This window comes from Anguilla anguilla, chromosome 12 (genome assembly GCF_013347855.1).
Source record: "Anguilla anguilla isolate fAngAng1 chromosome 12, fAngAng1.pri, whole genome shotgun sequence".
Lineage (NCBI taxonomy): Eukaryota > Metazoa > Chordata > Actinopteri > Anguilliformes > Anguillidae > Anguilla > Anguilla anguilla.
The window spans coordinates 711,961-725,037 of NC_049212.1; the positions used below are offsets into that span (position 1 = coordinate 711,961).

General features: G+C 48.6%; 1 protein-coding gene across 3 annotated transcripts in view; it reads left to right on the plus strand.

Annotated features, from left to right (window-relative positions):
- LOC118209631 overlaps nucleotides 1-13,077 on the plus strand; it is a 49,404-nt gene that overhangs the window by 25,440 nt on the left and 10,887 nt on the right. For all 3 annotated transcript variants that reach the window (XM_035385152.1, XM_035385154.1, XM_035385153.1), the window contains exons 19-21: nucleotides 4,620-4,785; nucleotides 5,141-5,302; nucleotides 7,412-7,572. In XM_035385152.1, coding sequence (XP_035241043.1) covers nucleotides 4,620-4,785; nucleotides 5,141-5,302; nucleotides 7,412-7,572 — 489 coding nt within the window. The remainder of the gene's footprint in view (nucleotides 1-4,619; nucleotides 4,786-5,140; nucleotides 5,303-7,411; nucleotides 7,573-13,077) is intronic.

Consider the following 13,077-nt stretch of genomic DNA (forward strand, 5'->3'; position numbering starts at 1 on the left):
CTGTTACCACACACACCCGTAAGGACTCAAACACACCCAGCACCACCGTCCTGTTCCGACTGTTACCCCACACACCCGTAAGGACTCAAACACACCCAGCACCACCGTCCTGTTCCGACTCTTACCACACACACCCAGCACCACCGTCCTGTTCCGACTGTTACCACACACACCCGTAAGGACTCAAACACACCCAGCACCACCGTCCTGTTCCGACTCTTACCACACACACCCAGCACCACCGTCCTGTTCCGACTGTTACCCCACACACCCGTAAGGACTCAAACACACCCAGCACCACCGTCCTGTTCCGACTCTTACCACACACACCCGTAAGGACTCAAACACACCCAGCACCACCGTCCTGTTCCGACTGTTACCACACACACCCGTAAGGGCTCAAACACACCCAGCACCACCGTCCTCTTCCGACTGTTACCCCACACACCCGTAAGGACTCAAACACACCCAGCACCACCGTCCTGTTCCGACTTTTACCACACACCCGTAAGGACTCAAACACACCCAGCACCACCGTCCTGTTCCGACTTTTACCACACACCCGTAAGGACTCAAACACACCCAGCACCACTGTCCTGTTCCGACTGTTGCCACACACACCCAGCACCACCGTCCTGTTCCGACTGTTACCCCACACACCCGTAAGGACTCAAACACACCCAGCACCACCGTCCTGTTCCGACTGTTACCCCACACACCCGTAAGGACTCAAACACACCCAGCACCACTGTCCTGTTCCGACTGTTGCCACACACACCCAGCACCACCGTCCTGTTCCGACTGTTACCCCACACACCCGTAAGGACTCAAACACACCCAGCACCACCGTCCTGTTCCGACTGTTACCCCACACACCAGTAAGGACTCAAACACACCCAGCACCACCGTCCTGTTCCGACTGTTACCCCACACACCCGTAAGGACTCAAACACACCCAGCACCACCGTCCTGTTCCGACTGTTACCACACACACCCGTAAGGACTCAAACACACCCAGCACCACCGTCCTGTTCCGACTGTTACCCCACACACCCGTAAGGACTCAAACACACCCAGCACCACCGTCCTGTTCCGACTCTTACCACACACACCCAGCACCACCGTCCTGTTCCGACTGTTACCACACACACCCGTAAGGACTCAAACACACCCAGCACCACCGTCCTGTTCCGACTCTTACCACACACACCCAGCACCACCGTCCTGTTCCGACTGTTACCCCACACACCCGTAAGGACTCAAACACACCCAGCACCACCGTCCTGTTCCGACTCTTACCACACACACCCGTAAGGACTCAAACACACCCAGCACCACCGTCCTGTTCCGACTGTTACCACACACACCCGTAAGGGCTCAAACACACCCAGCACCACCGTCCTCTTCCGACTGTTACCCCACACACCCGTAAGGACTCAAACACACCCAGCACCACCGTCCTGTTCCGACTTTTACCACACACCCGTAAGGACTCAAACACACCCAGCACCACCGTCCTGTTCCGACTTTTACCACACACCCGTAAGGACTCAAACACACCCAGCACCACTGTCCTGTTCCGACTGTTGCCACACACACCCAGCACCACCGTCCTGTTCCGACTGTTACCCCACACACCCGTAAGGACTCAAACACACCCAGCACCACCGTCCTGTTCCGACTGTTACCCCACACACCCGTAAGGACTCAAACACACCCAGCACCACTGTCCTGTTCCGACTGTTGCCACACACACCCAGCACCACCGTCCTGTTCCGACTGTTACCCCACACACCCGTAAGGACTCAAACACACCCAGCACCACCGTCCTGTTCCGACTGTTACCCCACACACCAGTAAGGACTCAAACACACCCAGCACCACCGTCCTGTTCCGACTGTTACCCCACACACCCGTAAGGACTCAAACACACCCAGCACCACCGTCCTGTTCCGACTGTTACCCCACACACCCGTAAGGACTCAAACACACCCAGCACCACCGTCCTGTTCCGACTGTTACCCCACACACCTGTAAGGACTCAAACACACCCAGCACCACCGTCCTGTTCCGACTGTTACCCCACACACCCGTAAGGACTCAAACACACCCAGCACCACCGTCCTGTTCTGACAGTTACCACACACACCCGTAAGGACTCAAACACACCCAGCACCACCGTCCTGTTCTGACTCTTACCACACACACCCGTAAGGACTCAAACACACCCAGCACCACCGTCCTGTTTCGACTGTTACCACACACACCCGTAAGGACTCAAACACACCCAGCACCACCGTCCTGTTACGACTCTTACCACACACACCCAGCACCACCGTCCTGTTCCGACTGTTACCCCACACACCCGTAAGGACTGAAACACACCCAGCACTACTGTCCTGTTTCGACTGTTACCACACACACCCGTAAGGACTCAAACACACCCAGCACCACCGTCCTGTTCCGACTCTTACCACACACACCCAACACCACTGTCCTGTTCCGACTGTTACCCCACACACTCGTAAGGACTCAAATACACCCAGCACCACCGTCCTGTTCCGACTGTTACCCCACACACCCGTAAGGACTCAAACACACCCAGCACTACCGTCCTGTTCCGACTGTTACCACACACACCCGTAAGGACTCAAACACACCCAGCACCACCGTCCTGTTCCGACTCTTACCACACACACCGTAAGGACTGAAACACACCCTGCACCACCGTCCTGTTCCGACTGTTACCCCACACACCCAGCACCACCGTCCTGTTCCGACTGTTACCACACACACCCGTAAGGACTCAAACACACCCAGCACCACCGTCCTGTTCCGACTCTTACCACACACACCCGTAAGGACTCAAACACACCCAGCACTACTGTCCTGTTCTGACTGTTACCACACACACCCGTAAGGACTCAAACACACCCAGCACCACCGTCCTGTTCCGACTCTTACCACACACACCCGTAAGGACTCAAACACACCCAGCACCACCGTCCTGTTCTGACTCTTACCACACACACCCAGCACCACCGTCCTGTTCCGACTCTTACCACACACACCCGTAAGGACTCAAACACACCCAGCACCACCATCCTGTCCTGACTCTTACCACACACACCCGTAAGGACTCAAACACACCCAGCACCACCGTCCTGTTCCGACTCTTACCACACACACCCGTAAGAACTCAAACACACCCAGCACCACCGTCCGGTTCCGACTCTTACCACACACACCCGTAAGGACTCAAACACACCCAGCACCACCGTCCTGTTCCGACTGTTACCCCACACACCCAGCACCACCGTCCTGTTCCGACTGTTACCCCACACACCCGAAAGGACTCAAACACACCCAGCACCACCGTCCTGTTCCGACTGTTACCCCACACACCCAGCACCACCGTCCTGTTCCGACTCTTACCACACACACCCGTAAGTACTCAAACACACCCAGCACCACCGTCCTGTTCCGACTCTTACCCCACACACCCGTAAGGACTCAGACACACCCAGCACCATCGCCCTGTTCCTACTCTTACCCCACACACCCGTAAGGACTCAGACACACCCAGCACCACCGTCCTGTTTTGACTCTTACCCCACACACCCGTAAGGACTCAGACACACCCAGCACCACCATCCTGTTCCTACTCTTACCACACACACCCGTAATGACTCAAACACACCCAGCACCACCGTCCTGTTTTGACTCTTACCACACACACCCGTAAGGACTCAAACACACCCACACACCTGTTAGCACAACACTGATAAAGTGTTGTGGGATAGATGAGTTCTTCAAGCGGTAGAGAAGTGCCATGAGCAGGACAGTAAACAGTGGTTTTCCTTTATTGCCAACACCCCGGGGAGCGAGAGGAGGCAGTACCGGGCAGCACCGTTGTCTGTCGCACTGAGAAACAGTGCGCACACACACAAACATGAAATTAAATAAACGGCCCTCTTCACCCTTCCCCCTCACGGGTTCCGGGCGTAAACAATAAACTAAAACATCAAGCTAAAATAACAGACAAAATAAAGTAAATCAGAACTGCGGCTTTTCAGTTCCCTGCTCTGTAGCTGACCCGCCTTCCCGGCCAGGTCCAGCTCCTCCAGCATCCCAGCTGAGGATTCCTTTCTTTTTAGCGCTCAAAATAAAATGAAACGAAAATCATAACTGTGTTAATTTATTTCATGTTTGTGGGGGTGCGCTCTCTCTCTCCATGCGACAGACAGTTCCCCGGCACTGCCGCATCTCCCTCTTCGTGTTGTCATGCTTGGCGTGTGACAATCACCTCAAAGGATAATCACCTTAAATTTACAAATGCAGCCTAAGATTCTATATTTTTAATTTTAAGTTTATTCCCCTAAATGTAAAAAATGAATAGTGCACTTTTAATTTAATTGGGTTTTTAAACACGCTGCATTGTGCTTTTCATTGGCAGATCTTTCATGTTTTCTCTCACAATGATATCATTGTTTTTACTGTTTCATAAAATCCTTAAAGTTGTGTTTTTTGTGTTTCAAATGACATAAGCAGACTTAATGACAGAAGTAAAGCAGAATTCTCACTCTTTCTCTCTGCTCTGGAACTGCCTGTCTCCACAGGAGTTTGTGCCAGCTCCGGACTACCGGAGCGGATTTTATTTCACTGACCGTGCCAAACCTAACAGATCCGAACTGGAAATAATCTCCTCGTTCCGAAGGGACAGAAGCTTCCCTGAGACTGTGCAGGAGATGGTGAAGGAACAGGCGGAGAAGGAGGGGGCTGATGGTGAATTGGGTTTCGTGTATAACACTCAACTGAAGTGCTGAAAGAACATTTTGCCAATTTTGCGCACCCCCCTTCACCCTCAACACAATCATGTCCTTTTTTATTGATTAGAAAAACCGCTGTCACCAAATATACAGCATTCTTCTACTTACTGCAGGCAATTATAGTTAAATCAACATCACCCCTTCGTTTTGCTGCTAAGCAGTTTAAGTGGGTATCTCTTATTCAGTACTACAGCAGCTGAAGCTGCCACACCTGCACACCTGTGATGCATGAGCCCAGCGTTCAGTAGCTAGGAAGCCCAGAGCAGCATGGCTGTGGGCATTCTCACCATGTCCCCTCCGTGTCTCCGTAGTTTCTCCTGAGCAGGCCCCAGCATGGTTGGAGCACAGGCTTGGTGCTAGCGAGGGGATGCTATCCCATCCGTCCCCAGCCCACCTGCCCGTGCTGCGGATGGTGCGCTATCGACAGCAGGCTGGAGTCCGCGTCCGAGTCACACAGGCCTTCGGGCTCCCCGGTACGGAAATCTGTGTGTGTGTGTGTGTGTTTGCATATGTGCGCATGCGTTCGTATGTGCATGTGTGCACGTGCGTGCATGTGCATGCTTTGCTTGTGTGTGCGTGTGTGTGCATGCATGTGTGTGTCCGTGTGTGAGAAATATTAACATTAAATGAAGCTTAACTACAATTACTATGGTGGTTTATTTATTCTGTAGTGGATGTAGCCTGGAACACTGTAATAAAATTTCCTAAATGAAATTGATTCGAATGCATTTAAACCATCAATATCTGTCATGCTACAAATAATATCTCCTTACGCAAATGGGATAACATCATTTCTTCTTAAAGACAAGTATAGTAATAGTGATTAGACTCTTGCAGAATAGATATTTATACAAGCTAATGATGTAATTACACCTGTGAATGCGTGTTATTCTTCTATATTCTAAAAATATCTGCCAGCATGCCTTGTGAGGTTTTAACTAAGGTTTTAAGAAGTGACGACTGCTGTGGTGATGGTTTAAATGGGAAGTGATTAACTGTGCGCAGACTGGGGTGGGGGTTATGATGGAGGGGTGCATGCGAGCTGGCAGGGGTGACAGCCCAAATGCAATATTACACTGCCCCATCCTCCAGGGAGCGAGAGCTAAAGGCCTCACACACACACACACACACACACTCACACACACACACACACACTCGCACGCACGCGCACACACACATACACACACACACACACACGCACATGCACACTCACACACACATGCACACACACACACTCTCACACGCACGCACGCACACACATGCGCACTCACGCACGCACACTCAAACTCACACACACACACACTCACACGCACACTTGCACGCACACACGCACACACACATTCACACTCACACACACACACACACTCACACGCATGCACACGCACGCACACACACACACTCACACACGCACACTCACACGCACACTCGCACGCACGCACCCGCACGCATGCACACTCAAACTCACACACACTCACACGCACACGTGCACGCACGCACCCGCACACATGCACACTCAAACTCACACACACACTTACATACACACACACACACACACACACACACTCACACGCACGCACACACACTCACACACACACACACACACTCGCACACATACACTCACACGCATGCACGCACACTCACACACACACACTCGCACGCACGCACACACACACACACATTCACACGCACACACACACACTCACACGCACGCACGCACCCATGCACACACACACTCACACACACACACTCACACGCATGCACGCATGCACCCACGCACGCACGTACACACACACACTCACATGCACACACTCTCACACTCACACACACACACTCTCACACTCACACACACTCACACACACACTCTCACACTCACACACACACACACACTCACACACTCATTCACACTCACACACATCTATTTAGCTGTGAGATGCATGCCCTCCTCGTGCGTGTTTAAGAACATGCTTACTCATCAGGAGCCGGCATCCACGCCTTCCTCTGAGACCTTCCGGCTCGTTCCGCCAGGCTTTGCCCTCCAGCCGCTGAGAGAATAAACGGGTGTTTCACTTTCACATTAAACTGCATGATGTTCATCTTCCCCCCTCCTCATTTTCAGCTGTTTTTCACCACAACACATATTCCCGTACTTAACAAGACATATGCTCCAGTGTGCAATATTGTGCATTGTCTCCTTAGAGCGTTCTGCACAGTAACATTTTGAGGCCTGCTTGATTTAGGGCTCAGAAGATGACTCCTTTCAACTGATGTAAATGAAATCACTTTTACTTCCTGTCAGAGAAAAGATGTTCATTCATTGTATGAAAACAGGAAAGAAGACCAGTAATTCATATATACAAACCCAAGTGTCTATATAACTGTAGTAAATGAAATTTAGTAGCGGCAATGACCCATTGATTTAATAATGCATTCGAAAAACTAAACACTGTGGAAAAGTATATAACCCTTTACAATCCTGACTTGGTCTGCTATTTTAAGTGTTCTGGTTTTGGGACTGCCGCGTTGGTTGCCCTTGAAGCCGTTCTCAGGCCTGTTTGTGTGGTGGGTGCCTTGTTTTGGGGCAGGTGGCCTGTATGTGAATGCATTCAGCAAGGTCCTGAAAGGATCAGGCACCCTCCAGGTCCCGGAACGTCCCCAGGGCTGGGGTGGGGAGGAGAGCTTCCTCACTCGTCGCCATGACTTCAGCAGTCTTCAGCGAGCCCCTCGGTGGACCGACCAATCCTCCGTGAGTTTTGGGACCGGCGTGGTAGAGCCATGAAACCGTTTCTACGGGGTGTATTTTTACAGGACACGGCGGGCAGGCGGTTAGGATCATCTCCCGCTGTTTCATGTTCCAGACGTAACCCTTGGATTGCAATGAGTCATCTTCCACAACCAGGTCTGGGCTTGGAAGTTGATATTTTTATATTTAATCCCCCGAAATGGGGCGAACATGTATAAAAAATGGGTGAAATTCCCACAAGGTTCAGCTGATATGGATGTAAATACCCACAAGTTAAAGCTGTCAGTTTGCACTTCAACTTCATATTCATTGTTTCATTTGAAATCCAATGTGCGGGAGTACAGAGCCAAAACAACAAAAATTGTGTCACTGTCCCAATACTTATGAAAGGCAATCAAAAGCCTAGAATCTAGGCTAGATACTGAAACCTCCCTTATAATTGCACTAAGGAAGCAAGTGAACACGACTGACCAATCAGAAACGCCCAACGTCATTTGTCCCAAACATTATGGCGGCCTCTAATGCCAGGGCTATGTATAAAAGTGCTGTTATTAAAAGACCAAACACAGACCAAACACAAACACATCAAGACAAAATATTTTGTGGAGCTCACTGTATATGTATAGAGTGCACTCCTTTAGTAATTAGTTATGCGTGACTTAACTTCTCTTCAGATATGAATCATGTTGTACTTTTATTTCTGTATCCTGGGCAGCATGTTGTTTTTGTTTCATCATTTTAGTACGCCATGTTTTGCACATTCATCTCATAACTTACTATAGCCTCTCATGACCCACCAATGGGTCCAAACACTGGCGCAGAGGACGAAATGAGGAGTGCATAAAAAAGAGAATAGCCCAGCTACATGCACTCAGTAGATGACATTCCGCACATTCCGTGGGGTGACTGATTTACATGAAAGGTCCACCAGCGCATCATTTCACTGATGGCATATCGCACAGGCTGTGAAGTACAATTATACCTGCATATGAATCTGAAGTACTGCCATATAGCACACATCACAGAAATGCATGAACTGTAAACCTGAAGAATGTGCTGCAACAATTTCACTGCACTGACCACACAAAGCTGTTAGTTTCTTTATTTTTTAACACATGTTGAAAGTTCACATACTGTCAATGTTTTCAAATGATAAAATTTGTTGCATCCAAAAGTGAAAGTAGCTGAAAACTGTACTTACTTGCGATGTATCCTACGGTTAAGGGATCTGGATGGCTTTATGTCAGGGCTGCCCAACCCTGGAGATCTGTGTGTGTGTGTGTGAGACGGTGTTTGCCAGGTCAGTGGTGTGTGTGTGTGTGTGTGAGACGGTGTTTGCCAGGTCAGTGGTGTGTGTGTCTGTGTGAGACGGTGTTTGCCAGGTCAGTGGTGTGTGTGTGTGTGTGAGACGGTGTTTGCCAGGACAGTGGTGTGTGTGTGTGTGTGTGTGAGAGATGGTGTTTGCCAGGACAGTGGTGTGTGTGTGTGTGTGTGTGTGTGTGAGATGGTGTTTGCCAGGACAGTGATGTGTGTGTGAGATGGTGTTTGCCAGGACAGTGGTGTGTGTGTGAGATGGTGTTTGCCAGGACAGTGGTGTGTGTGTGAGATGGTGTTTGCCAGGACAGTGATGTGTGTGTGAGATGGTGTTTGCCAGGACAGTGGTGTGTGTGTGTGAGAGATGGTGTTTGCCAGGACAGTGGTGTGTGTGTGAGACGGTGTTTGCCATGACAGTGGTGTGTGTGTGAGATGGTGTTTGCCAGGACAGTGGTGTGTGTGTGAGATGGTGTTTGCCAGGACAGTGGTGTGTGTGTGAGACGGTGTTTGCCATGACAGTGGTGTGTGTGTGAGATGGTGTTTGCCAGGACAGCGGTGTGTGTGTGAGATGGTGTTTGCCAGGACAGTGGTGTGTGTGTGTGAGACGGTGTTTGCCAGGACAGTGGTGTGTGTGTGAGATGGTGTTTGCCAGGACAGTGGTGTGTGTGTGAGATGGTGTTTGCCAGGACAGTGGTGTGTGTGTGTGAGACGGTGTTTGCCAGGACAGTGGTGTGTGTGTGTGTGTGTGTGAGACGGTGTTTGCCAGGACAGTGGTGTGTGTGTGTGTGAGACGGTGTTTGCCACGACAGTGGTGTGTGTGTGTGTGTGTATGTGAGATGGTGTTTGCCAGGACAGTGGTGTGTGTGTGTGTGTGAGACGGTGTTTGCCAGGACAGTGGTGTGTGTGTGAGACGGTGTTTGCCATGACAGTGGTGTGTGTGTGAGATGGTGTTTGCCAGGACAGCGGTGTGTGTGTGAGATGGTGTTTGCCAGGACAGTGGTGTGTGTGTGTGAGATGGTGTTTGCCAGGACAGTGGTGTGTGTGTGTGTGAGACGGTGTTTGCCATGACAGTGGTGTGTGTGTGAGATGGTGTTTGCCAGGACAGTGGTGTGTGTGTGAGACGGTGTTTGCCAGGACAGTGGTGTGTGTGTGAGACGGTGTTTGCCATGACAGTGGTGTGTGTGTGAGATGGTGTTTGCCATGACAGTGGTGTGTGTGTGAGACGGTGTTTGCCAGGACAGTGGTGTGTGTGTGTGTGAGACGGTGTTTGCCAGGACAGTGGTGTGTGTGTGTGTGAGACGGTGTTTGCCATGACAGTGGTGTGTGTGTGAGATGGTGTTTGCCATGACAGTGGTGTGTGTGTGAGACGGTGTTTGCCAGGACAGTGGTGTGTGTGTGTGTGAGACGGTGTTTGCCAGGACAGTGGTGTGTGTGTGTGTGTGAGACGGTGTTTGCCAGGACAGTGGTGTGTGTGTGTGTGAGACGGTGTTTGTTAACACAGCCATTGTCGTTTGAATGCATGACACGCAATTCCTTGCGCCCGCGCCCACCAGCATTTTTTTTTTTGTCTCAGATTTGACATCAAACCATTTTTTTTACTTCATCAGTTGTGCGCCCTTCTTCGGATACAGCGTTCACTGAACGAGTAATAGCATCCCATGCATCTTTTTTTGTGTTATTTTATATCCACTACTGACGCTACTAAATGTGACAGGTCTTTTGCTGTTCACTTCCCACAGTAAGATCTCCACTTCAGAACTACTGACGTTTATCTTACGTTTGGAGTCCGATGCTCCACCGTCTTTAGATTTTCATTTGGGCATTATTGACTTCGTTCACTCTCAACTTTTCTTTTCGATTTCTGTGTGCACACGGCCCTGCAGCCTCATGCCCTTTCATGGGGATTGGCGGGGCATTTACCTATGCTAATTAGGAACAACTGACATGCGCTTTACACTTACGAGGACAATGGGGTTCATCATTTTAAGAACACGTGCGAACAATTCTGCAGTTTAAGAACACGTCGTGAATCTGACGTAGACTTTTCTTAGGATCTTTCTTAACAAATTTAAGAAAAAACTTAGGAAGATATTGGTGAATGAGGCCCAGTGTTTTGTAATACAAATGCTAAAGGTTAATGTTTAGATCCAAACATATGGGTAGAAAAAGTGGTAATGTGTTTGCAACCTTTTTATATCCAACTGTATAAATGTCATTGCATAATAACTGACTATTTACACTTTAAGCTATTACTGAATTCCTAACTTGTGGCAGCAAATCCAATAGTGGAGTATAGAAGTGTAATTAACCTTTATTTAGGTGTTTTGATAAATAAGAAATATTTTGATCTACACACCACTGTTATTACCCACATGTTGCAGTAAGAGTGCAATCTACTTCTTAAAATGTAAAATGTTTTGGGCCAGATTTACTGAAAGACTGCACTGAAAAAGCAGCTGCTTCAAGGTTGCAGTATCTACATCGTATTTACTAAACGGTCGCAATGGGTCAAATTAAGATGCTATTGGGATGTAATTTGTGGGGATTACATCACTCTGTGACTCTCCTTTAGTTGCATAGTTAAATGTGTTCATGCATATGTATATCTGGAGTGAACACGCTAAAACAAGGTGGAGATTATGTAAATTAAGTATTAAGTATAGTCAATTAAGTATTCTGTCCAATTTCTAAAGCATGCATTAATTGCAAGTCCCCTCTTTGAATTAAAATTTTTAGAACTCCTGTAATTTCTGCTGATATAGCCTTATGCCTATGGCTCATGTACAGGATGCTGATATAGCATTGATATAGCCTATAGCTCACACACAGGATGCTGATATAGCCTATAGCTCACACACATGATGCTGATATAGCCTATAGCTCACACACAGGATGCTGATATAGCATTGATATAGTCTATAGCTCACACACATGATGCTGGTATGGCCTATAGCTCACACACAGGATGCTGATATAGCACTGATATAGTCTATAGCTCACACACATGATGCTGGTATGGCCTATAGCTCACACACAGGATGCTGATATAGCACTGATATAGTCTATAGCTCACACACATGATGCTGGTATGGCCTATAGCTCACACACAGGATGCTGATATAGCACTGATATAGTCTATAGCTCACACACATGATGCTGGTATGGCCTATAGCTCACACACAGGATGCTGATATAGCGTATGGCTCACACACAAGATGCTAATATAGCACTGATATAGCCTATAGCTCACACACAGGATGCTGATATAGCCTATAGCTCACACACAGGATGCTGGTATGGCCTATAGCTCACACACAGGATGCTGATATAGCGTATGGCTCACACACAGGATGCTAATATAGCACTGATATAGCCTATAGCTCACACACATGAGGCTGATATAGCCTATAGCTCACACACAGGATGCTGATATAGCCTATAGCTCACACACAGGATGCTGATATAGCACTGATATAGCCTATAGCTCACACACAGGATGCTGGTATGGCCTATAGCTCACACACAGGATGCTGGTATGGCCTATAGCTCACACACATGATGCTGATATAGCCTATAGCTCACACACAGGATGCTGATATATCACTGATATAGCCTATAGCTCACACACAGGATGCTGGTATGGCCTATAGCTCACACACAGGATGCTGATATAGCACTGATATAGCCTATAGCTCATGTACAGGATGTTTGAAATGGGTGTCAGACTGTACGCACATCCTCAGCAGTCAAATCAGGTTCCCTTGTGGGCTACATGGTGTGGAGATTCAAAACAAATGCATCCTCCGATGCATAACACTCTGGAAAGGTGACAGGACTTAAAATATATTTCACACATGTTTCTACTAGTCACTTCTCATTTAATTCCCGATATAAAATGAAATTATATTTGTTTTATTGAAAGGACGCTAGACTTCTTGATGTCATCAGCTAGCAGTTAGTATAAAAACGCTGTTCTGGATTTCAACAATTTAAATAATTGTTCTGCCTACATGTTCAGTAGGGTATGTAATGAATTGTGAATTCAGTTTTACATACAGTCTCTCAACACAAGTGCATTCGTGTCCATTCCTTTCACCACCACAACTTGCTGGTTGTGCAGGGATTTTTCACCTATAGTTCTGCCAATGTTAATATTCTTTCCTTAGTTGCACCACCACCTGTGTCTTTTGCCCT